General features: G+C 42.1%; 1 protein-coding gene across 1 annotated transcript; it reads left to right on the top strand.

Moving 5' to 3' along the window:
- The first annotated feature begins 11232 nt into the window (after positions 1 to 11232).
- LOC136439432 (somatostatin receptor type 2-like) lies at positions 11233 to 19771 on the top strand. Its single transcript, XM_066434879.1, has 3 exons — positions 11233 to 12368; positions 13214 to 13276; positions 18688 to 19771. The coding sequence occupies exons 1-3, from the start codon at positions 11368 to 11370 to the stop codon at positions 19280 to 19282; spliced, it is 1659 nt and encodes a 552-aa protein (XP_066290976.1). The 5' UTR covers positions 11233 to 11367; the 3' UTR covers positions 19283 to 19771.
- Positions 19772 to 25129: the final 5358 nt, after the last annotated feature.

Below are 25129 nucleotides of genomic sequence, written 5' to 3'. Positions count from 1 at the left end.
TGGGGCTTGTTGTTGACGTCTATGCGAGATTCCACTTTTATTACCTGTTGCCTAAAGCTGTCCCTCTTTGTTCATTTTCAAAAGAATTCCGTAATGTTATACACTACCAGGCTTTAAAAGTATCGCTACATGCACGTGATATGAAAGTAGATTTGACCAGTGTCTAGCCCAAAACTCTAAGTTTTGTTACAGTGTTTTATTGATATGTGATGATAGTGACGTTATATTGTACTATAGTACTAGAGTTTTGAAAACAATTGTTCAGCCAATATGCTGTGAGTGATTTGTATCTTAAATCATCACCCCTTTCTTGTACTGGACAAGACGTGACCCATTTGAGTTGTCGCAGTGACTATGTAAATCGAAGAGAGAGAGACTCGGTAGTGAAGTCGATACCACCACCTCTATGTGCAATCAGTACATTTATTACATCATGTCTCCCGCTGCAATCGATGATTTCCTTCTGGACAAATTGCTCAGTCATTCCCTCATTCTCTTTTCTGCTTTGTTCCATCACTGACTATACCCTAGGGCCTGTATAGAACCAACCTTGTTCCCCAAAACAATATCATCTAGCTTATGAAAACTGTATAAATGCAAAAACACAAACTGACCGGAAACAGTACCTCCCTATCTATTAGTAGCCTCTTCCACTGACCCTCATGACCTGGAATGTCTGTCAACTGTCAGCCAAGGTTGATAAAGGACTATTCTACCACATCTGTACTTCCTGCCACTCCCGTATGTTTGACCGTATGCCCTTCACTTCCTGACACTCTGACACACTGGAAACACTAACAGTTGAACAGACGCTCCGAAAACAATCCCTCCGTACACGGAGGTGCTGATAGAAACGGCCTTCACATTTCAGAATTTGCTGACGTTTCTGTGCTTCGTTGCTATGGCGAGTCATGACGCATTATAAGCTGCCACAGGACTTGTGTAATTGAAAGCCAAAATCGGATCAGTATCTTTCCCACCATAATATTCCCAGAGTTACAGATACAACTAATGGCCTGTCATATCGGTAGAAAGCTCATAAGAGCCGTTCTGAAAACTTAGTCTATCCAGTAATAATTCTGGGAAGGGGGCCAAGTGCACGAGAGTTCCATATTCCCAAGTCACACATTTAGGACCTCCTCACAAGTTTGCTCCCGAAAACATCAAATGCCGGCGTTGGGTTGGGAGTAGTGCTGCGTACCGGTGCTGTGTACCGGTACTGTACCGTAAAAATTGATTAGGTACAGGTCCAAAATACCGGATCATGAAGTACCGGTACTGTACCGATATTACTTTACACCATGTATGTGCTTATCTTGTGACTGATTTTCTGACCTCTTGGCCTCATGCAACACCAAACATGACCAAATTGACACCTTGGAACAGCGTAATTAATATACAACAGATCATTTAGGCAGTCCGGGAGTGTTGATAGCAAGGCCAAGGGAGTTTGGCGGTAGGAAACCTAGTTATGTTCTTTGTATAAAGATACTGACAAGTTGAAAACAGTTTATTTATGTTTCTGTCATTATTGAAGAATTTCAGGTACAGGTGGTACAGGTCCGGACCTGTACCTAAACCTCTGTACCACCTGTACCTGTACCTGATGTGCCGTTCAGGTACGCAGCACTAGTTGGGAGTAGCCAGGAATGCATTCTATTTAAGCTCCAGTTCGCTTCTTTGATCGCATTCAACCAGAAGACAACTTTCCCGATTTTTTTTACAATGTTTAGACGACTGGTGCATGCAGACGACTTTGAAAGACCAGTAGGCAACCTCGACGACAAACTTCCAACCAAATTAAATATGACCTTGCTCACGACGTATTCCTGACCAAGGTCTGTACAGGGGCTTAAAGGGAGTTAGAAGATTCATCTTCTTACGTAACGCTCTCATTTCCGCCCATGACAAAGCGAGGGATTATTAGAAGAATATATCGGATTACGGGCGATTCGTCGCGATAAAGTTCATCGTCGAAAGCCTATAAGTCACGTGGTTTTATTTCTTTGAATATGCCTCGAGCAAGTCCCTTGTCTTTCCGTTCATTCGGACATTGATACACAACCCTTCCTGAGCTTCTCAGTGAAAAGTGGAAAACATGGAAGTGACCTCGGACCAGTTTAGCTCGCTGAATAGCTATTCTTCCACTGCTGGTGACAGAGATGACACGCGCTACGTACAGTATGGCATAATAATCATACCGTGGAAGAATAACATGGAAGTGACCTCGGACCAGTTTAGCTCGCTGAATAGCTATTCTTCCACTGCTCGTGACAGAGATGACACGCGCTACGTACAGTATGGCATGATAAGTGTACCGTGGGGAAATCCCCTAGCTCTTTTCGACAAGTAAAATGAGCAATGGCCCATGGCTACATGTCCCGTCTTAGGGACTGCGATTCTTTCCAACAGCGTGCATGTCGAGTGAGTGACAACAGCCAGGATTCGAACTCACAACCTCTTGATCCAGAGGAAGAGTCGCCGACCACCGGACTACGTACGCTACATTCATTTCAGTGTTGAAATACGATAAAAGCTTGTATGTATGGTGCGAAACAGTAACCGTGAGCAAAGATTGTAGCATTTTTTAAGTCCCAAGTCGTACGGATGGTAGTTGATGAGTTGTCCTTTAGCATTGAGTTGTATCCTGGCAGCGCTAGATTGACTCATTGAAGAGCGCCGCTTTGTACAAGGTTCCATACATCTGGGTGATAAAATAAATCCCCCCGGCAGCTAATGTCGTTATCCTGTGGTCACGTATTGCCGGCCGCTTTGACGCCCTAATCATCTAACAAATCACCAGTATTCGCGAGAGACTATCCTAAACCTCTGAAGAACGTAAACTATTAGGACATTCCGAAGACACGAAACGAATGTGCAGGAATGTAAGTCCGTGTTGTATTTAATGTCTGCGACCTCGTGGCGAGATTAGATTTGTTTAACCCTTGATTTCATAATTGGAATAGCATGCAAAATGTAAAAGTATGACTGAAAATACATCAAAACACACAAAGCGTAAAAACGAAATTCGTTATTCTGTGGGCTCATGCGGTAACGGTTCGCAGTCGTGTTGTGTTGATATTCCATTATGACAACATGCTGTTCTACGTATCTTATCTTGTGCATGACATGACTTTGGATGGAGTCTTAAGATTTGTGGCAACGATGACCAAACTGCCGCTTTCTGTCATCAGTTTTTTCGACAATCCCTTGAGAAGTGTTCAGTTTTAAAATACGATAATGTCTTTAGTACACTGGCTTTATCGTAAGTGTGCCGATTGGACAATATGACGAACGTAAAATAAAGATATTTTGCACACAAATCATCGTTATAGATTGCCTTTGACTTTGAGTTTTTCTCAATAAAGCTAAATCGCATAATTGCTTATCGTTTCCTCATATTGTATGACAAGCCAATAAAATGTATTTCATCGACAGATGATGACATTTTGTGTCCATAATTTCATAACTATAAAAAGATCAGATCTCAGAACTGTGAATCATCAGTTTTCGTGAGGAAAAAAACGCATCTGCATCAGAATGAGTGAAAATCACATATTTTCTTCGGGAGCCACAAAGTGAGACACAAGGACGTAAGGCGTACATTCATTCCAGGATTTGCATATTACCCTTCTCTTTTATCCAAAAAAGTTGGAGGTTCTATTTCAGAAGTTTTGTGAGCAGATTATCATAGTCGTTCATCTTGGTGTTGGAATCGATTCCTGTTCCCCAGTAAAAGTACATAAAGATCAAAGATCTGAATCTGTATTTGTGACCCTCTGTGTGTGTTTTCAAAACTGATACAGTTTTCTCACGTTACTTCGCCAAGGCCAAAGCCACTGTATTTTATCCTTATAAAATGACTCAATATCGATTTGCACTGATACGACAAATATAGAAAATTGCCTATACGTTAAGGGTGTCTTTTTTTCACCCAATTGTGCATTCAACTCATGAAGCGTTGCCGATATCACTTTGTAATAGTTTGTATCATGTTTGGGGTCGGTGCCAGATTCACGTATACATACACACTTATCGATGGGCAAGTACGTAGCACAAGCATATTGTGATCTTGTCTTTGCCACCCATTTAAAGTAATACCAAGGCCACCATTTACCTCCTGGTGATCCCCTGACAAAGCCCCTTACGGGGATACCTACTTCGTGCTCGGGAGAACGTGAAGGTGACCTCGCGGGTGAGCGATAACATCAGGTCGTTTCCCAGAATTGGACGTGATCTTAAAACGGTCTTGAGCAGCGACAGACGTCACAGAAGCAAGCCTTCCAAAACTATGGAAGACCTTTAGGTTATCCCATATACTCTTTAGGCCCTCATTCCACTAGACGGCGACTTCGCCGCGACCTAAGATTTGTGTAACTCTTGATTTCATACATGGAATATCATACAAAATGTAAAAGTATGGCTGCAAAGACAACAAAACGAATAAAGCATAAAAAGATTCGTTTTTCATCTATGGAATTCGTTGAGCCCTCTGTTCAATTTGAGGTCGCAGAGAGCGCGCAGCGAGGTCGCCGTCCTATCGGAATATTGGGGGTGTAACGTAGACACGGGACGCCGTGTGTGACGATAAACGTTCAAGGATAACGACGTGCTTTGAAGCTTTTAATGAAAAATGGTAGGTATATTACGTTACGAAAAGGCCGTCCAACAAAAACGTCATTCGAGCACATATCTTCTCGTATATCTTAAAAGGCAATCATAAGCCATTATTTACGGGCACTTGCCCTTAATAGCGAGTTGGACACTAAATTTTATATGATCGTTGACGTTACCCCCGGACTACGTGACACAATTTGACCAGATAGCAGGACCGAGAATGCAGCATCACTACAGTCCTGGCATGTTGTAACGATTACATCTATAGATTAACCATGATTCATGTAAAGGAAAATGATGTGTAAATCTGTATGATAACCTTTTTCATGCACAGGTCGTTGTTCGGCCATTCATGTGGACGAACAAGACATATTTCCGACGTTTTGCCAAAGCGTTTGGTCAGTTGATTCCAATTATAGATCTGCGCAAAAAACGAACCGATGCAGTTGCTGTGGACTAGTGAAAATGTCGACGCACTCTCACACAAATATTTTAGATCATTTCTCGTTAGTCTAAGTCTAAGTTTCTCGTTAGATTGTTAAGAGATTTCCAGTTCACCATCAAACTTGTCATTTCAAAGTTGGAAATATGCTTGGAATCCGAAAATGCGATCATGCTGTAGCCTTGCAAGTCAATTTACTCCTGCAGTGTCTGTATACTTAGAAGTTTCACAAATATCCAATGAAAGAGCATTTCCGTTAGATCATCGTACTTTACTTATGTCATGACTGTTTGACAATTTTGACAGTTACCTAATTTGTACACGAAGCACTTTGCTGAAAACGTTTCTATAAGAATTCTAGAAAACTCTTGTTTATTCATGGCGCACAAACGTTTAATCTAGCAAGTCACAGAGGTAAACCTCGCACGTCGTTGTCTTTTTTGTCTATACACTATGACGCTGTGTTGGCTCCGGGCATCACAGATGACAAACAAATCATATCAGTCCACAGCTCAAAATTCAGGCGGTCTCCGATGCACAGCTTTCCCAGAAGCTTCTGTACTTTTTCCCGGAAAATAACGGGGATCAGACATTCTGCCGTCAGGGGACTTATAACTTAAAGAGGAGCAGGGGAAGGTCTTAAGGTTTTGTAATGAGGTGTGAAGGTGCAACGCTTGGGCCTTCTACTTCTTCTTCTCGATTCTCCACGCCCTGGCTTTCTCGTTCCAGTACATCGAACAGGATCTTCTGGTTTGAGTAACCTTCTCCAGGTTTGGGCGCGGGGTTGAGGTGGAAGAGGCAGCTAAGTAGGTGTTGCATGGTTTGTTCGTCTCTATTTTTTCAGATTCAGGTTGGCCACTCTCGTACTTTCTCCGAGTCAGATTGTATTGTGGGTATGGGGGTACGGTTGTGGTAGATGAGGCAGGTGTGTGAATGTTGCATGCTTGCTTTGTTACATTCAGGTTGGCCACTTTCGTACCTTGACTTCTCTGGTTGAGCCTTTATCGGGCGTATGGGTGCTTGCTTGTGGAAGGAGGTAGTAGACCATTGCGTATGGCATGGCTGGTTGGTTCTTCCCTGTAATCACATTCAGGATGCGGCGTGGCTATGTACAGGAACATCCTTCTTTCAATAGTAAAAAAAGGTCTTATTGACAGGAGGCGCTTTGTATCGGTAAACATCCATTCAGAAAAATCGTTTCCATTGCGCAGGATCCGAAGGCAGGGTGATCGCTTGGGAAGGAGGTAGGGGTTCAATCCCCGGTCAGGACATTTATCTTTTTATAACAATTGTTCATGAATTATTATTCTAGCCAATTATTCTTGCTCATTTTACAGGATTTTCCTCAGGGTTAGGGTTAAGGCTGACAGGGTCATGAGATTCCGGAGATTATCAAAGGAATATCCTGTCAATAGTGCCCGAAATTCTTATTGAAATGAACATCATATCACGTACCTTATACTGTATGTTAGACGGTAGATAGGCCTCCCGCAGCTTTGTCACATAGGTCGATTTGTCGAACGGGTTTCCTCCAGAGTGGGCGATTTTGTGTTGCTACATGTCGACGTTCTCCAGTGTGTTTAATCCTAGACGTTTGACATTGTTTTGGATGGTTCGTGGTTTTTGGGCCGTTCTTTCGACCGTGTACCTTCTAGTTAAGAGAGAGTGTGACATTCTGTCTTTGTCTGAAATTCTTATTGACAATGACAGGCAATCATGTCAATGGTTCCCAAAAAAATCGTATAGACACAAACATCCTGTCGAAAGTTCATAAACGTCTTATCGACAGGAGTTTAAAACATTCTCACTGACAGGAACATCCTGTAAAAAGCCCTAGCCTTCAGGTTGCATTGGCTCTGAATTATAGATGTAGAAAGATTTGTTATTCCTTGTTATCACTCAACGCCATTTCTTCGTTCAACTTGAGGCTTGCTTCGCCCTTTGTCTGTTTCAGTGCACATGAGGGGCAAAGTAAAGAAAGTGTTTTCTTCATCTTAGTCTTTAGAGTGAGAAGAAACAGGTGCGAAGACCTTAAGCAAAGTTACATCTAGTAAACAATCAATCTAGAGCACTGTAATAAATCGCCTCCTTGCTTATTGAGCACTTAAGCTTGCCCTTGAAGCTTTTTGCTGGAAAAAAGTCAAGGACGCCAGGGGTTAGATGTAGATGGCATCAAGGTGAGAGGGGTGCTCGCTATATATAGAACTTATTCAATAACAGGAAGTAAGCCGTAGATCCAGGATGTGGTAATACGTTTATACGTGGACAGCTTGTCACTTCTGATGTATTGTATGCCAGACCTTGCCAGAAGGTTACAAGTCAAATGTCGAGTGAAATATGATTCAAATTCAAACTTTTGGGCAAACTAAAAAGGAAACCGACTTATCAGACGAAATCTCTAGGTATGATAATGCATCTATCTCTGACAAGTGAGTTCATGGAGTCGCGTTTCTTTGTTTGTATTGCATACCCGGTTAACCGCCTCATGGCGTAACACGCCAGGTTTGTACTGAACGGTTCAAGCTGCATATCCGGACAGATTTATTTGATCTACTCATACCGGGAAGGACCCCTGCTCTTTTCGACAAGCGTAGTGGGTACTTTTACGTGCTCGAGGTGTGGCTCTCCTCAAACACGGGACCTCCATTTAACTTCCTATTCGAGGGGCGTCCCTTACAAAAGCTACGAGGGTGAGTCAATACGGTTTGCAGGTGGCTATATAACAGGCTCGTTGTTTCATCAAATGAGTTGAAATTTGGCACAAATGTAAAAGCACATATTTTCTTGAGACTGACATATTTCAGTTTGTTGTTCAAATTTTCATGAGCGACTGAGTTGATTTCAAGCAAAATGAGCCTGTGATGAAGCCACTTGCAAAACATATTGACTGACCCTTGTAGGTACTCATTTTCATCTGAGTGGGGAAAGTCATGTAAAGTGCCTTCCCCAAGGGTACAAGGTCCACGGAACAAATCGTCATTGACATGACTCCCACGTGCGTGAGGAATCGGCTTACAACTGCAGACTGAGTGGGGGGAAAACGGCGCTTCTTTCAATTAAGAATCATAATGACCTGACTGAGCACCTAACATCGGGACTTAAGACAAGTATGCACGTGTAGAAGGGTCGGAAACCCGGTGAGTCAAATCGTCATTGACATGACTCCCACGTGCGTGAGGAATCGGCTTACAACTGCAGAGTGAGTGGGAAAAAACGGCGCTTCTTTAAATCAAGAACCATAATGACCTGACTGAGCATCTAACATATGGACTTCAGAGAATCACTGGTCGGAAACTCGGGGAGCCAGCCTTGGCCTTTCATTTTCCAGCCCGAACTTCAAACAGAACGCTTGATTGATACGATCAGCACGTGTGAGCGAAATCCGCTCAGAGAAGATTGACGCTTCATGCAATCACCAAGCACAGCACCTACCAATATTAGGTGTTTGACGGATAAAGGAAAGACATTTACTCCCTGACGTTAAGTCCTCCTATCTGCAATACCATCCGGTCTGCATACACGCATGGATGTATTCTTTAAAGTATGTGATCTTCCAGAAATTTGTTTTACTTCACTATAGCTACTGTCATTCATCCTCGCTTCTGAGCAGAAACTGTCTCCATTTCTTTATATTTCTTCACGCTACCTTTGCCATTTTCGACGTGAATGAAAGTTCTGCTTCTACAAACGTGCTTAAATCTGAGATTCTGTATCGCGACACGTTACCAAACTGACACAAATCTCTGGAAAATTAAAGCCTCATCAATGCTGAGATACCGGTAGATGTATTAGCGGGATAACGTAACCCGTGAATAACAAAGTATAGCCACATCCACGCACACCCGCGTGCATACTTGACAACGATGATTAGAAGTTGTTAAATGGCTATTTACAGCATTGTTTTCTCAAGTCTCTTGACGGATGACTTACTTACATAAATAAGGCATATTAGTCACGTTTGTTACATCATGAGCTACATAAATAAGGCATATTAGTCACGTTTGGTACATAATGAGCTACATAAATAAGGCATATTAGTCATGTTTGTTACATCATTCGCTACACAAATCTTTGTCTGCCACCGCTATGTTATGATTAGCTTAGGCCTTCATTTCACTAGACTGCTATCGGGCTGAGACCTCGCCGAGACCTAGATTAGATTTGTGTAAACCTTGACCTCATAATTGGAATATAATGCAAAATGTAAAAGTATGACTGAAAATACACCAAAACACACAATTAAAAAGTGGTAAAGGATTCGTTTTTGATCTATGAAACTTGTTGAGTGATCTGTAAAATCTTAGGTCGCATCGCGGTCCCAGCGAGGTCGCCTCTCTCTTGGAATGGGTGTCTTAAGCCCGCCTCTCACTGGACCCGCGGCACGCTGGCGGCTTCGCTGCGGCCGATCGAATTGACAAAGCACTCAACGAATTTCATCGACAAAAAACGAATCTTTTTTTGAGCTTTGTGTGTTTTGTTGTCTTTTTGGTCATACTTGTACGTTTTGAATAATATTCCCATTATAAAGTCGAGGGTAACACAAATCCAGTATAGGACGCAGCGACGCCGCCAGCGTACCGCGGATCCAGTGAGAGGGGGGCTTAAGGGATTGAGTAAGCGAACGAAGATATGCAAAATTGTAAATCCCAGTGTGGTGCTTACATGTAGATGAATGTTTTGGCAAAGTCTGTTTTTTAAAGAATTGAATTCCATCTCAATCGTTAAGACGTTGAACATATTTCCTGACAGTAAACATATACTGAAATACAAAGGTGTTGAGCGCAAATTTCACGCATCGTCAGGTAAAGCAATGGAGAGGAATGCTAAGAGGATGGAAAACGTGAGCTCGATAAGTGTTTTGGAAGTTTACGCAGCTCCAAACGTGACTTGTTTGCAGACGGATCATCTATCATCGTAAGGACATACTGCACTGACTTGATTTATATATGGATGACATCCTCCAGGCACAGTAGAATTGATGCGAGCGTGCGAAGAAAATACAAGTTGTGCGAAGAAAAGTTATCTTCATTATGAAGTGGTTCCGGTAGGTTTGATGAATGACAGAATTTACAAAACATGATGTGCCAAACAATGGATTTTTTTCACATTTTCTTGAAAGATTTGGAGAACTTCGCTCAGGGCTTGAACTACATTTTGTACAAGGAGAAAAATTTACGACAAAGTCAGTACGTTTTTCGATAGGTAAAGATGCATTGGCATTAGTATCCGTTTCCCGCTTTGTTTGTGCAATTTACGACATGTATTCGCCCATTTTGCAGCTTCTTTGTATACAATTTACCGTATGGTTGCAAACTTTCTTTGGAAACGGACGAAAATTGATGCGCACGCATGCGCAGATGCCATCCATAAAATCAATCAAGTCATCGTGACTAAAGAGCAGACACGAAACACCTCTCCCCCTTAACAATGACTCCACCCTCATCCTGACCTTAACCCTAAATATCACAGTAAGGGCAGAGAGAAACCATCAATCCACCCTAACGGCATCATGATCTTGACCTTTAACCTTAACCCTGACCCCACTCCGTGAGAGGTATTTTCAGACCTCCGTGGTCAGAACGCAGAAAGATCACCGCCCACATTTTGACCATAAAAGGTTAACCTTCGATGCGGGCTCCCTCCGACTGTCAATCTCCCGTCTTTATCAAGCCATCGCGTTGGAGGATAGTTACTGAAGTTATGTTTGTAGTTTTTTCCGGCAACCCATGAGGCCACTTAGAGGCCACGCCCGAAAGTGCAAAAAAAGACCGTAAACTAGCCGGCCGGGCCCCTTTCCCGATTGTGATCATACCATTTGCCGTACTGCATAGCGGGACGTAAACACGCATACGCAAGCGATTCAAGTGTTTAATCTAATTTGAGTGGTAGAACAACATTGGACATATTCGATCTCCTGTCGTTTCAGCCGGTCGAAAAAGTCAAATATCAGACAGACGCGAAATTTTGAATTATCCCGCCACCATGCCGTTACTACACTTCTAATTCAAGAAATTTCACTGCTAGCTAAATGTTTATGATAATCACATTAAGACGTTCGTCGGTTGGTGCTCGAAAAACATGACGGAATTGGTGCGAGTTTTCCGCGCGCGGTAGTTTCTGGGATATCTTACGCAACCATTGAAAGATCGTTCAATTAGCATACGCCTCCGGAGACTGCCGGGTGCGTGTGCTTTCCCATCGGAAGACACCAATAATTGCAGCGGAAACCTCGTTTATTTCTAATATGAAGTATTTCTCTTCACACAGGCTTCTTTATTAGGGTGATTTCCGCGGTTGACGTGAGAAGAATGGCCGAGGGGCAATTGGAGGCGTTTGTACATGCAAATAAGAGGGCCAGCTCGAGCCTGAACCAGACGCACACGCCCCAGTCGAAAATGGACTTCATGTGGGAGACACCAGCAAACAGTAGCGCGATGGAACTGGACCTGTTCCCGTCCGCCCTGGAGTCAACAGTGCTACCCATACTCTACTGCTTCCTGTGCGCTTTCGGACTTGCAGGAAATGTGCTCGTTATATACGTGGTGTCCAATTTCTCCAAGATGAGAACAGTCGCCAACGTGTACTTGCTGAACCTCGCCGTGGCAGACGTACTGTTCCTCTTGGTCTTGCCCTTTTTGGCAACAGACGTGATCCTGATGGCATGGCCTTTCGGGGACTTCATGTGCCGAAGCGTCGTCCTGGCCACGAACATCAACGGCTTCGCCAGCTTCTTCTCCCTGGCGGTCCTCAGCGTCGACCGCTACTACGCGACGGTCCAGCCTCTGCAGTCGCTCCAATACCGCACCGTCAGCAAGGCCCGCTGGGTGTCTGTCGGGGTGTGGAGCGTGGCCCTGGTCCTGGTGTGCCCCTTCATCGTGTTCGCACGGACGGCGAAGGACACGGACGGCGCCGAGCACTGCATCGTCGACTGGCCCGGGACGAGCGTAGACCCCAGCTTCGGCAGCCAGGTGGCCATCACCTACTCGTTCGTCCTGGGCTTCGCCGTCCCGCTCCTCTTCATCGCCGTGTGCTACGCACTCATCATCTTCCGCCTGCGGGCCAAGGGCCCGATCCCCCCGAACGGCGTGACGGCGCGCTCCCGTAACAAGATCACGGTGATGGTGTGCGCGGTGGTCCTGGCCTTCACCGTCTGCTGGCTGCCGTACCACATCTTCAACATCGTCCGCATCAGCGCCGGCCTGGATGTGTCGCTGTCCGTCAGACAGACTGCCCTCGTCGTCAACCTGCTGGCCTTCTGCAACAGCGCCATCAACCCTCTCATCTACCACTGTCTCGGTGAGAACTTCAGGTAAGACACTGTGCAAAAAAGTTCCTACAACGTTTTGCTGTTCATACACTAGCAGGTATGCATATGCACACTGTACAAAAAAAAGTTCCTACAAGATTTTGTTGTTCATACACCAGTAGGTATATACACACTGTGCAAAAAAGGTTCCTACAACATTTTATTGTTTATACACGAATAGACATCCTTCCATCCGCCCATCTGTTCATAAACTATTTTGATTGATTAAGAATTGGCTCGTGTGAAGGCCAGCCATCTGTATGTGCGTAGGCCAGTGGTTAGTGACTCTGCCTATGAACCTAGAGGTCGAGAGTTTGAATCCCAGCTGTTGTTGTTCACCCGACATGTGCACTTCTGGAGAGGCCGCCGTATTACTGTTGATTATGCTTGTCGAAAAGACTTCAAGCTAGGGGAATTTCACCTAATGAGCCTAATAGTACATACACTTTCTGTTACGACCAGTGAAACATTAGCTAACCTGGGTCAAGATCACTTTCATTATGTTTTTGCCATTGATGGAACGGAATTATTATGTGCAATTTGTAGCATGTATTGTATGTTGAATGCGTCCGCTGTCAGACAGTTGGTTCCTTCCTGTTCCAAATTATTTGAGTACTCCTGACTGTTTAGTTGGGCGTCTTAAATTCAAGACAAAAATGACCCTTGTCTGAAAGATGCTTCCAACCATCTTAAAGAAAATTGAATTTAGTACAGTACATACATTTTTGATTTACAGGTTAAATTTACGTCGTAACCTTGTTTGCTATACTAACCGTTCTTAAGTAGCATATGATTCACAAACACCACTGTAACGTCACTTGACTTACTCACGGCTTTCTTTTTTTCAGGAAGGGATTTCGAAGAGTCTGCCTGCCCTTCTCAAGTAACTCCTCTCGGAAATCTACGAGAAGGTATGGCATTACTTCCGCTGATTTGTAATCTTGTGGTAGATAGACAGGTGATCCTATAGTCCTTTGGGTAAAGGCGCACGGGGCAAGCATTTACAACCCCCTAGAATTACCCGATTTAGTGGACTTAAAGAAAGGAAACACCGGGTAATGTTTAAGGGCCTGGAGTGCTTTCCGGGATCGGTAGAAGGATTTGTGGATAGAATAACCAAAGAGCGTCTGGCGATTCTACTTCTTCTAGCTATATATTTTACATCGCAATGGGCTGGTACATGAATGATAGGTGCAAGAGAATATTACTGCAAATTGTTGAACCGACAGGATTTTATCACTTAGCGTTGCCATGAAACGCACTCAACCATCGAATATGGTGGAAAATAGGACGACATTGAAGATACATTTGGTCTTTGATCTATGTGAGCCATTGAAAGTGTCTGGCGTAAGTGTGTCATTTGTTTTACCGGTTGGAGTGATACTAGTCATGAAACATAAAATGCCAGACATGCAATATGCTTGACTATGCTGTCTGCAATAACGCTATCGTATGGCTGTAATTCCATGTTACTGTTTCAGTTGCAGGAAATTTGATTATTTTATGTGTAGCTTCCCAAAATTTCCTGTGGATCGTTACTTTAATGTTTCCGTTGGTGGTAATCTACACGACACACGATACGTAATACAGTCAAAACTGGCTTACTGCCACCTGGTGCAGACAGCCACCTCTAGATCTAGAAGTAAGATACATTAAAACAGTCCCATCTAATTTTACATAGTTGAGAACCTTTGCTAACCAACCGTCTTATTAGTCAACCAGTAACCACATTTTTGCAGTCCCCATGGGGCAATCATGCCCTAAGCAACAACCAAAACTGATAACGACTGCTCCGGATCATACACAAGGAAAAATCAGTGAACTTTTTAGCAGCCCACATGTGGCAATCATATACCCAAAACAATAGCAAAAATTGATGACGACTGCTCCATACACAAGAAACAATCAGTGAAACACATTAATCCAGTTAGAATTTTACGTAGATTAACTGGCATCACTTTGCGAATTGTTTGGCTGTTATAGGAACAGACAACATTCACAAAGACCATATCTGATTTGATAGTTATAGAAAACACAGCTTTGGTGGTTTATTGAAATTCATTTACAAAACAAAATGAAGTTTATAAGCTCTTAAGTCTTTTGGATATGTTTCCTTGGAACTTAAGTCTATGCTGTGCCAATATAACGGGTTTTCCCTGCCAACCAATCCTCCTCATTCCCATGAGTGGTTGTTGAGACAAGGGTTGACTGAACTAGGTCGTATTTGCCAAATCGTATTACCACATTTTCCATCATACTTGCCACCTCTTACCATGACGTTCGCTAGATATGTATATACATGTAGAACGAAGATGCATCTAGCTTCGAGTAACTCATCCTCGTCTTTCCCCCTGCAAGATATCTGGGCACAAAAGCTAAGACGTTGCCCACAGCGCATCTTAAACATCAAGATGTGGTTAGGAATATTGAGCGACGATTACAAACCTTATTACCACCTCATAAAGTGCCTTTATTGCTGCACCAATCTTTGATATCAATAGAATTTTCCTGATTCTATTTCGTCACCAATCAACCAGCACGTAATCAAAGTAGATAGCCTTGCCTGTGCAATTTAGCATAACGGCGACACTGCCTCTGGTGAGAAGATAAGAATGTATCGAGACGTCATCTCGGAGATCTAAGTGCGCAGACCCGCATTCAAGAGAGGTGAGTGGGTTAAACCTGACAAAAACCTCAACGCCAAGAGACAAATTGACTTTGCTGGAAGACTCTTATTTGTAGAGACGGGGCCGCAACCTTTCCATGCATCTTTGAACCCTTTTAAGATTCACTTGGAGGAAAGGTTGCGAAGGGTCCTGTTTCCTGAATTGATGGATGATCCCTACACTTAGCGGTGTAATAGACTACGAAGATCACTGTTAACTTTTTGGTTAGGAAGTGTAGTTCTGTGGATTGTGCTCTCTCACATTTTTTCTTCTCTTGATAGTTTTCTTTTTTTCTGGTGAGGGAAAAGTATTATACCTCATTTTGTGCGATATTCTACATTTCAATGCAAGACGATGTAATTTAAGGTTTCACAATGAATTAAGGTAATTGGATTAACACAAAATATCAGTTTTGTTTCTTGTTTCATATTTCTCTTCTTGCAGTCAAAGTAAGCATTGTCAGATTACAATTTGTACAAGATGTATCAAGAAGGGATTCGATTTTTACACGGGAAAATACTTGATTCTGTTATTCACAGTGCCAGTGGAACAGACAGCCTTGTGAGGCTGGTTCAATTAGGCATAAAAAGAAATGTCAAGTCAATGTGTTCCTCAGTATCAACTGCCGGCATACTGATCTCTACGGGATGCCGTTGATATCGTGTGAAGAAAGATATGAAATTGAAAACAGAAGAACCTTTTGGCAACGACTATGGAACCGATCAGCTAGTGGGACTGTTGCAGTTAGGAATAGACAGAAATGAAAATGCCAAGTCAATGTGTGCCACAGTGCCCATTACCAGCATCCAGATCTCTAGTGACTGCCGTTAATGCTGTGTGAAGAAAGGTATAAAATTGAAAACAGGAGAACTTTTTGGCTGCGACTATGGAACAGATTACCTGAAGGTATTGTTGTAATAAGGGATGAAACAGAAATGTAAGTGTTAATTCAATGTCTTCTTCAGTGTCCACTGCCAGCGACCAGATCTCTAGAGATTGCTGTTTATGCTGTGTAATGAAAGATATGAATTTGAAAACAGAAGAATGTTTTGACTGTGGAACAGACTACCTGAAGGTGCTGTTGCAATGAGTGATGAAACAGAAATCTGAATGTAAATTCAGTGTCCACGTGCACTGTCAGCGTTCAGATCTCTATAGACTGCCGTTAATGTTGTGTAAAGAAATATATAAATTCGAACATAGAATAACTTTATACTCAAGACCGTGGAACAGACGATATAGCTACCTAGCGGGACTGTTGCAACTTGGGACGAACATAATTGTAAATGTCAAGTCAATGTTTCCTTAGTGTACACTGCCAGCGTTCAGATCTCAAGTGATTGCCATTAATCCTGTGGGAAGAAAGATATGATTTTTTTAAAGCGTAAAAGTGGCAACTGACTTCATTAGACCTCGAACTTTATACAAGGTTTCGTACGAAAACATCCACCCTACGACCATTATCGTGACGGGAAAGTGATCGCTCATGGGGCGATCGGCGGAGTAGAGGTTGTGCAATTGTCATGAGGCTTCCTTTGGAGAAGAACCAAGCATCAATCACGTAGACACCGGAGTAGAATCACACGTACGTAAGCGGCTTCTAGTACGTGCGGGACATTTTATTGTCAACGTGTGGGATGCCAATGACTGAGTAGTTGGGCTAGCGCACGCGGGATCGACTGGTGATGGGTTCGATTCCTGGCTAGACCTTGTGTCCTTGAGAAAGGTGCTCAACCCGTCTCTTCTCACTCATTGGCTCCAGTCGGGGAGGTTAAAGGCGGTGGAAATAGAGGGATGGGCTCCGCCTTCCAAAAACATGCCCTAGACACAGTGGATCGAAAACCCAGTGGCCTCAAAAGGGCTATGGGACTACATATACCGTTTTGCCTACGTTACTATTCTCTGGGTCAAACAATCCATATTCAGAAGCGGCTTGGTCTACAGTTTTCGTTCCCCCATGGTAAACTGTAAATGGAGCAAGCTATGTTCTCACACGGGCATTATGGTATCTATGTACATCCCGTGCTTCTGCACACTCTCTTGTGGGACTTTAGACCTAACGTTATCAGCTCATAATGAGTACCTTTGTAGTCCCACTGCGCAAACCGCCCCATATCTGCTTCACAAACGTAGGCAATGATCCCACAAACGTTCAGACTGGGATGCAATCTTGAACACCTTTGTACCAGATGACAGTGTGATAAAGTCGTTAAAAAGATCGTTAACACCTACGTCAAGCCCATCGGTTTCACCTGCTGAAGTGATAACATAATCTTCTGTCTATTGGGGCCCTGTGCGTCTTGTGTAGGCAAAGCTGCAGCTGCTTGCCAAGTACTAGTATACGTACTGTTCTAAAATTTTAACGAATTACTTTTTGACCATTTCAAGTAGTGAACCGAAGCAAACGGAAACTAAATAGGTTTTTTCTCACTCAACTACACGCATTACTAATGCTTCAAACAAGATTATGCTGAAGGCTGTATTATTATGTCTTTTCGTGCATGGGAATTTGAATGATGGTTGCTGTTCGTGATTGTGAAAGAAGAGAATTGGTTCTGGAAATGTCAGCCTTGAATAAAGTCTAATCATCGTAGATCAGTATCAAACATATAATAGCTACATTTTCTTTTATCAATACTATGACGTCATGTTGTTTTGATAAAAATCCAGGGTTCATTGAATCTTGAAGGTTAAAGTAGGACAGTCGGCGATGTGTAAGGTTCTTAAGGGTGTTACAATTACTATCTCAGGAGGGGGTCGAATTGCGAAGATTGCCTTCCATTGAGAAAAACGAGTACCGAAAACACCTTAGAATAGGCATTAGAGATTTATAGACGTTTACTTACATAGTTCATATGATTGGTACTCAATCTAATCTACTGAACAAGGAAGCCAATTTTAACGATGAATCGGCCTGTGATTTAGAGAAGTTCTTACGGCAGTGGTACTTTGTCAACCATAATGAGATGAGGATTTCGGCGATGGTTGTAAGCAAATTCAATTTACTGCCAGAGATTTAATGTTTATTACTTTCAGTATGACATTATATGTATATGTATATATGTGTGCATATTATCTGTTTAAAACGAGCTAGAAATATTTCACATGCACTACCGTACGGCTGATATACCCTCCGCCTGACTGTCGCACTGTCGGACCCCTTTTTGTCGTCTTGCATTCCGTTTTGTTTTTAATATACTGTTTTTATCTAACTTTTGATGATTTTACATATGTCACCAGATTTTACCTAGTTGGTTAATGTTTAAACTCTTATATAATAGCTACATAAATCTGACTCCCATTCGGCCATGAAGTTGTCTGCCACTGTCAGTTCGTGTAAGTTTCCCCAATAAGCCATTCATCATCGTCATCATCATCAGCGCGTCTGTATGCCAAATGTCTCCACAACTACAATTCAGTGCAATTGTCTCACTGGCTATATATATCGCAGTTCCATTTACCCACACAGTAAATAGAGAATACAACCAGTGTATTCTGTATCACCCCAAGTACCAGTCCGACCGCTAGTTTTCTTGATTCATTTTGTATAATATAAATTTGTTATGTACCTAGACGTGTAACCTTAGTCAAAACAAACTTGATGAAGCATCTACCGCCTCCCGAACTAACCAGGAAGCTGTTTTGCTGTGTTTCAGGACGGTCCAGACATCCTTGTCATCGATACCTCGGCAACAGGTCGGCGATATAGAACTGAACAACCTCGGCTACTCCCTGTTCCAAAGACCGATGGCCAAGATCACCTTTCCCGGTAAACCACCCAGCGGGGACAACAAGACTTCGGGCCGCCAGTCCAGAGCACGGAGGCGGAGAGGCGTCACGTGGAGCCCGCAAACGGAGCCGAACACCACCAAAAGCAGCAAGGAAAATCCTCAAAGTCAACAGGCGAGCCTGAAAATCGACAAAGGTATCGAAGTTGACGACGTTTCGGTGCCAAGTTCCACGGCATCGCCGAGAAGAAGCAGAGAGAGCGGGAGGCAAGAAGAAATAACAGCCTGCATCACGACACCCAAGGAGCCGAGCACAAACTCCCAAAACAACGACGAGAACGACCCAGGTTCGAACCGCTCTTGCAGGAGAAAAACGTGTACAGGACTATCTTTGTGTTTCCCAAACAAAAGTCGTAGATTTCATGTTGCTTCTTGGAAACATGCTCCCGACAAAACAGCAGGCGATTCATTGGCAAAGTTGACAAAATTTAAAGTGGTGAATTATAGGGAGCAGTGGGTTTGAAATGCCGCAACTCAAGTGAATGCTTAGCTTGCTAGGGTAATAAATGATGAGCTGCAATAACATTAACAGTGATCATGCCATCGAAATTTTGAACTATTTTCACTTTGTTTAGTATTTGCTATTGGCATATTCTTATCTTGTCCAAATTTCAAATTTTCTTTAGCTTTTATCAAATATACCAAGGGTTAAGTATTTTATCAAATGTACCAAGTTTTGGGTATAAGATTACATAAACTCCAACAGCTCCTTCCAAAAGTAGGACAGGAATTCAGGGTACATTTTGCGAGCATGTATATATGACACTCATACATGTACAGCAACAACATGTAAATATTTCATAAACTATAAATAAAAGATGTGCTAAAGTTATTCATATATGATACGGGTCAGTGAATAAGTATGTAAAACATTTTTAGACTTGTGTCATTTGATGGAACAATCCAACGGTTCTGGTATTTGTGTTATTGAGTGTTTGTTGAAATGTGAAATATTGTGTTTGGTAGAATTTCGTAACACTTGATATCTAATCCGAATGTTTCCAGAGATCTCGAGACCAAATGTAACTTATTTTTTGCCATATAATTGACTGTGCTTCTTGACAGTATCAAACATTGTTGTGAAGTTCTTACTTGGAAGCAGACGAACATACTAATGTATCTATAAAAACGTTTGAGCTGTACATAATGATTAATTCGACTGTTTGGCGACGGTGCAAGGTGTGTAGCGATAACTCTCATCCGGACACTGATAAAGAATCGGTCCTCTTCTAACGGGAATGGAAAATTTGTCACTGTCCGGTTCTATCGACTGATGTAGAAATCAATGAATAAAACTGAAACTGCAACAAGAGTTCGACGCTCTCTCAAATCCGTGTAATATCTAGAGTTTCTCCTTGTCTTGTTTAAGTGTAGTTCATCGATTATGCAAATTAGGTTTTGATTAACATTACAAGTGTCACTCTACGGTGGACGCGACTAGCATATGGAAAATATATAACTGCGAAAAAACAATAGCTCCCCGTGAATTACTAGCGTTTCTGTCAGTCCCGCACGTCTGACCTTTGCGGTGACACTATCTTCCCACTCACTTCCTACCCCTCTACTGACAGTGTATTCTAATAACTACGGGCACATAACAAACACACCGAAAACAAACAAAAAAACGCAAACGGACGCAAATATTACTATTCATTGAAGTTTAAAACATTAAGCAAGGAAGCTACAAAAAAGTAGTAACTTTGCACTATTGACAGGATGTTCCTGGCAATCAGAATTGTTTCTACTATTGACAGTACTATTGACAGGATGTCAATCAGAATGATCCTGTCAACCAAAACCACAACTCCTTATATAACCCAAAGTCTCCAACCATCAGTATGGTCTTGTAAGATGGTGCAAACAAAGACTAATTGCCATTTCTGAGCAAGACTAATCAACAATTGAAATACTAATTATCTATTTCATGGATTTTAAGAGATAAAAAGAAATTTGTCCCTGCCGAGACCTGGACTCTGATCTCTTAATTGCCGTGTGTTCACACTACCAAGTGAGCAATTATTGTATTCAACCCAATAGGGAGAGGGCTTATTCTTGCACCTGCGTATCCTGTCAAGAACACATTTTTCATTATTGGCAGGAACATCCTATCAATAGCCATCGAGAAAAGGAATTGCACTACAAGAACATGAAGATGAAAATCTATTGCTCCGTTTTCCTTCCATCATTGTAAGGTTTCCTTCTTGAAATGTTTACTCTGACTGGTTAATTGAGGCAACTGTCAGCTGTAAAAAGGATACATTTTTCAGAAGCTGACACACAGAAAGCTGATGATGGCTGTAAGATCGATGACAATGGTGTTCTCTTTGGGAAAAGTTGCTATGTGTTCCCTACCTAATATTAAAAGATTACTTAAAACTGATTATAATTGTGTCTGTGAGAGTTAGTTATTTTGTTTATACATTTATGAGAGTTTCTACATGCAAGAGCAGAGGACGTTGTGAGATCGCCATTGGTCCTACTTGAGGATGAGTAAAACTGTAATCTTATAGAATCCGAGTCAGTTTAAATAAACACGCCAAGCGAACAAACGACACAAAATTCACGGAGCACAACCTACGTCATGGAAATAGCAGACGTTTATAGCAGCAAGCGATGGTAGATCGCTTTTGACTCCTTTTCCAGCATCTCTCACGACCTTCTGAAACCACAGATTATCGTCTTGTCTTTAAATCAAATCAAGTCGAGAAATTGGAATTGGAATTGTAGTTTTATCTTGTGACTGTACGCAGAATATCTGAAATTGTTATGAGTTGTTGGAATTCATGACAGCAACTTCCCGGGGTAAGCCTTTAGGTAGCTGCTGTCCAAATTACTTAGTTGTCTGATTCCGTTTTTATCCCAGAGATTTCAAGCATTCACAGTAATGCAACTGTTAACCTAAGCTAACCAACGTCTTAGAAATAAATCAGCTTCAGAAACAGTGCCAATGTAGTTGATATGGGTCACACGAACTGCTCACGCTTTACAGTGCAGCAGGCAATAAATGATGAAAATCAGCACCAACTTTCAAACATGAGCGACGCAGAAGCCAATTCATTTTCCAATTTACGTCCAATTTCACAGCATGAATAGTTGGCTTCTAAAGGAGTTACGAGATTTCCGGCATGAAGGCCTAGCCGACTGGGAATGTGGGACGGAAAGTCAAGTAACCCGAGTGTAAGCAATGAGATGCTGCTATATTGGTATGGATTTCACATAAAATATCCATTAGCGAGTCTAGAATTAAGATCTCCGCTTATATGTTCCGAACGATTTATTCTTCGTCAAGAAATGTTGACAAAAGGTCTTAAACAATTCAAGATGCTACCGTGGAATTTGGCATATGACATCATCTCCTGACGAAACTAGACTAGTCTTGAAATAAGTATACAGAAGAAGAAGCTACATTGATACAACTAAAAGAACGGTGACTTTCGTACAGTCAACTTCAAACTATAAAGAATATGATATATGAATACGAACGTATAGGATATTGATGTATTGATTTTACAATTTGAGTGTCAAATCTTCTTGAACTTTTATTGTCACTTCAAATAAAAGTTTGCCAATCGGCAATCGCTTCCAGATGCAGTGGCCCAATGTTTTTACGACCATCGTAAAAAAAACTTTCACAGTTTGCAAGTTTGCAGCAATACTACCGTCATAGAGGGACACACCTATTCTGAACCTTGTGAATACAGCCCATTATTTGCTCCAGTAATATTTCAGCATGTCCTAAAGCTATTCCACCCCCCACGGAAAGAAACTTATCAATTGTAGAAATTTTTTGTTTCGTTCCTTCTTCATATCGACCTTTTGTGGCATAGTTTCTAGGAACGTAAATATTGAATGCAACTGTGGCATGTTTCAGAGACTGCCCATGTAGAACACAATCGATGACGGTGATGATCTTGCACGGCAAGAACGATAAAATCGACAGCCTTTTGATGACCTTCGTATTCATTACCATACTTCCTAGAAAATTGTCTGCGCAGTGCGCAGGCATCATCTCTCTGAGTACATCACTAAATCCTCTTAGATTGCCCGGTGCTGAAAGATTTAAGGTGTGTTTCGTGCCCTTAATCCCAGTTAATTGAACGTAACGTATGCCGACGCTGAGGGATTAAACTTCGTTAAGAATTGTTAAAAGCTAATCATGGAGAAAACTTTAACGACAAGAAGAGGAGAACAGAGATGGAATCATCGGGTCAGGCTAAGAGGTCAGTAAAAAAGAGGATGTACTAACCTTGTATTGTACATGAACTATACAGCAGTATTTACCTCTCTGTCTTTCCGTAAATTAACCTAACCATTGCACTAATGACCTCAGCCTTTGCACTAATGACCTGAGAGTTAATTATAGTGGATATCTGGCAATTTCCAGCATGATTAAACATAGTGCGCACACATATTTGTCATGTTTTTTCCTTGTCAGATTAATGTCTCAGTTCGAATTTCAAAGAACACCAGAGTGTGTCTGCACCGTGGAGAAGTTCTTCACTCTGGTGGGATGCCCACACCCACGCGAGGTACACGGGCTACACAAATCTTACTAAAACCTACAATCAAATCTGAACTGTAAAAGGTTATACGGTCACGATGACGAAGGTTGCAACAAAGACCGTGAAATGAACGCCCGTTTGACGATTGTCGGACGGCGTAAAATTCATTAAAAGTGAGAATGGCGTCAACATAGACAAGGAGATGGCTCTGGCAATTGATTGCAATAGGACGAAGGACCCTATATCTTGAATGAGAGATCAGTGTTGAAGCGAAATAAATGTCCTTTCCGAAACTTTAAATGATAAGTTTATTTTAAACTCCTATTGAAGGCTACCTGAAAATGATAAATACATAGATAATTAAAACAATGAGCATGGGACTACTCTAATTTCCAATCCTAGAGTTGTAGGCTTCGACCTCTTATTGTAAAACAAAGGAACTGATAGAATCCTTGCAATACGTGGGTTCAGGGATTTTAAGAAAATGCACAATTCGCGTTACTTCTCTTCAGCTAAAATTATTGACTATGGCTTTATCATAGATAGCAATGATTGGTGTGGACGTCACTATTTTACCAGCTTGATGTGATGTATCATTTTCATCTATGAAGCAGGCAACCGTCTGTTATGAGACGCAAGAATACGTATAAAAGCAAGACCTACAACTTTCTGTTATCTTATTGACAGCTAGTACAACGAGTCGTGGCCTAGACATTGTAAAAAGTTAGTTGATCATGATATTGAGCACCCACGGGTGACACGTCGTTACTTCAAACGGCGCAAAATGAACGCCCACGTTTATTGCCATAAGGAGGCGTGACATAAGCCTGCACTTCGCTCAGGGAGTATCAAGTCTGTTTCATGCGTTTGTACTACATATCAGGCTACATACATGTACGTGAGGCGAAGTTTAAATGCATCATGTATTAGATAATCCATGAAACGTTTTCTAAAGCTGAATTGGGAGGTCTGAAGTTGTGAAGACTGCAATTACCACCATATATAAAAAATGCAACAACAAAAAATGTTCAACGGCCTGGTGCCGATTCAATCGGCCATGCTATCTATCCATCGATACATGCTGTCTGTAATATTACATGCATGTATGAGTGTGTGTGTGTGTCTGTCTGTCTGTGAGTCTCTGTGTATGAAGATCTCGCTCCCCCCTCTCTTTAGATGTTCTGTTTACGCTGAATAGCATTGAAATAAACATGCATATTCCTTCGTCTGTTACCCTTCTCTTCGTTATTCAGCATGCTAGCAACACTTTTATATCACGTTCCTCGACTATAACATCAAATCAAGTATTTCTGCTTTCAAAAACGCATCAGCGCTGGTCCTTTGCTGTTAACAGTGGCTGTACATGTGTAACTTGAATGAAGCAGATTACATTTAGTGTAGTGACGAAAAAGTCATAGTGACGGAAAAAAGTGACTGCTAGATGAATGCTTACCACTATTTCGTCACCCCGTCCATGTACTTAACTATTCACCATGAGCTGCACGTTCAAACTTCCATTCATGCCCGGAAGGCGGGCGGTGCTTGGCGCCAGCACTCTAGAACGTAAATGTTGGATGACGGCGATATGAAAGGTTAAAGAATTGTGTTAATTTTTGGCACTAAGATCAGACTACAGGTCTGCCTTCAAGAAATTTTCCATTTGATCTGTCTCATAGAAATGGTGATTTTGATATCTTTGCCTCCCACACCGACCAGGTCGAACAGCTATTTCTGTATTCAAGTGAGCTTGCTGCTGATTCTGTTTCTTTAGCTGCGTCATTCCAAGCTCAATTCATAACTATGAAATA

This window comes from Branchiostoma lanceolatum, chromosome 7 (genome assembly GCF_035083965.1).
Source record: "Branchiostoma lanceolatum isolate klBraLanc5 chromosome 7, klBraLanc5.hap2, whole genome shotgun sequence".
Lineage (NCBI taxonomy): Eukaryota > Metazoa > Chordata > Leptocardii > Amphioxiformes > Branchiostomatidae > Branchiostoma > Branchiostoma lanceolatum.
This window is presented reverse-complemented; position numbering and strand designations above follow the sequence as displayed.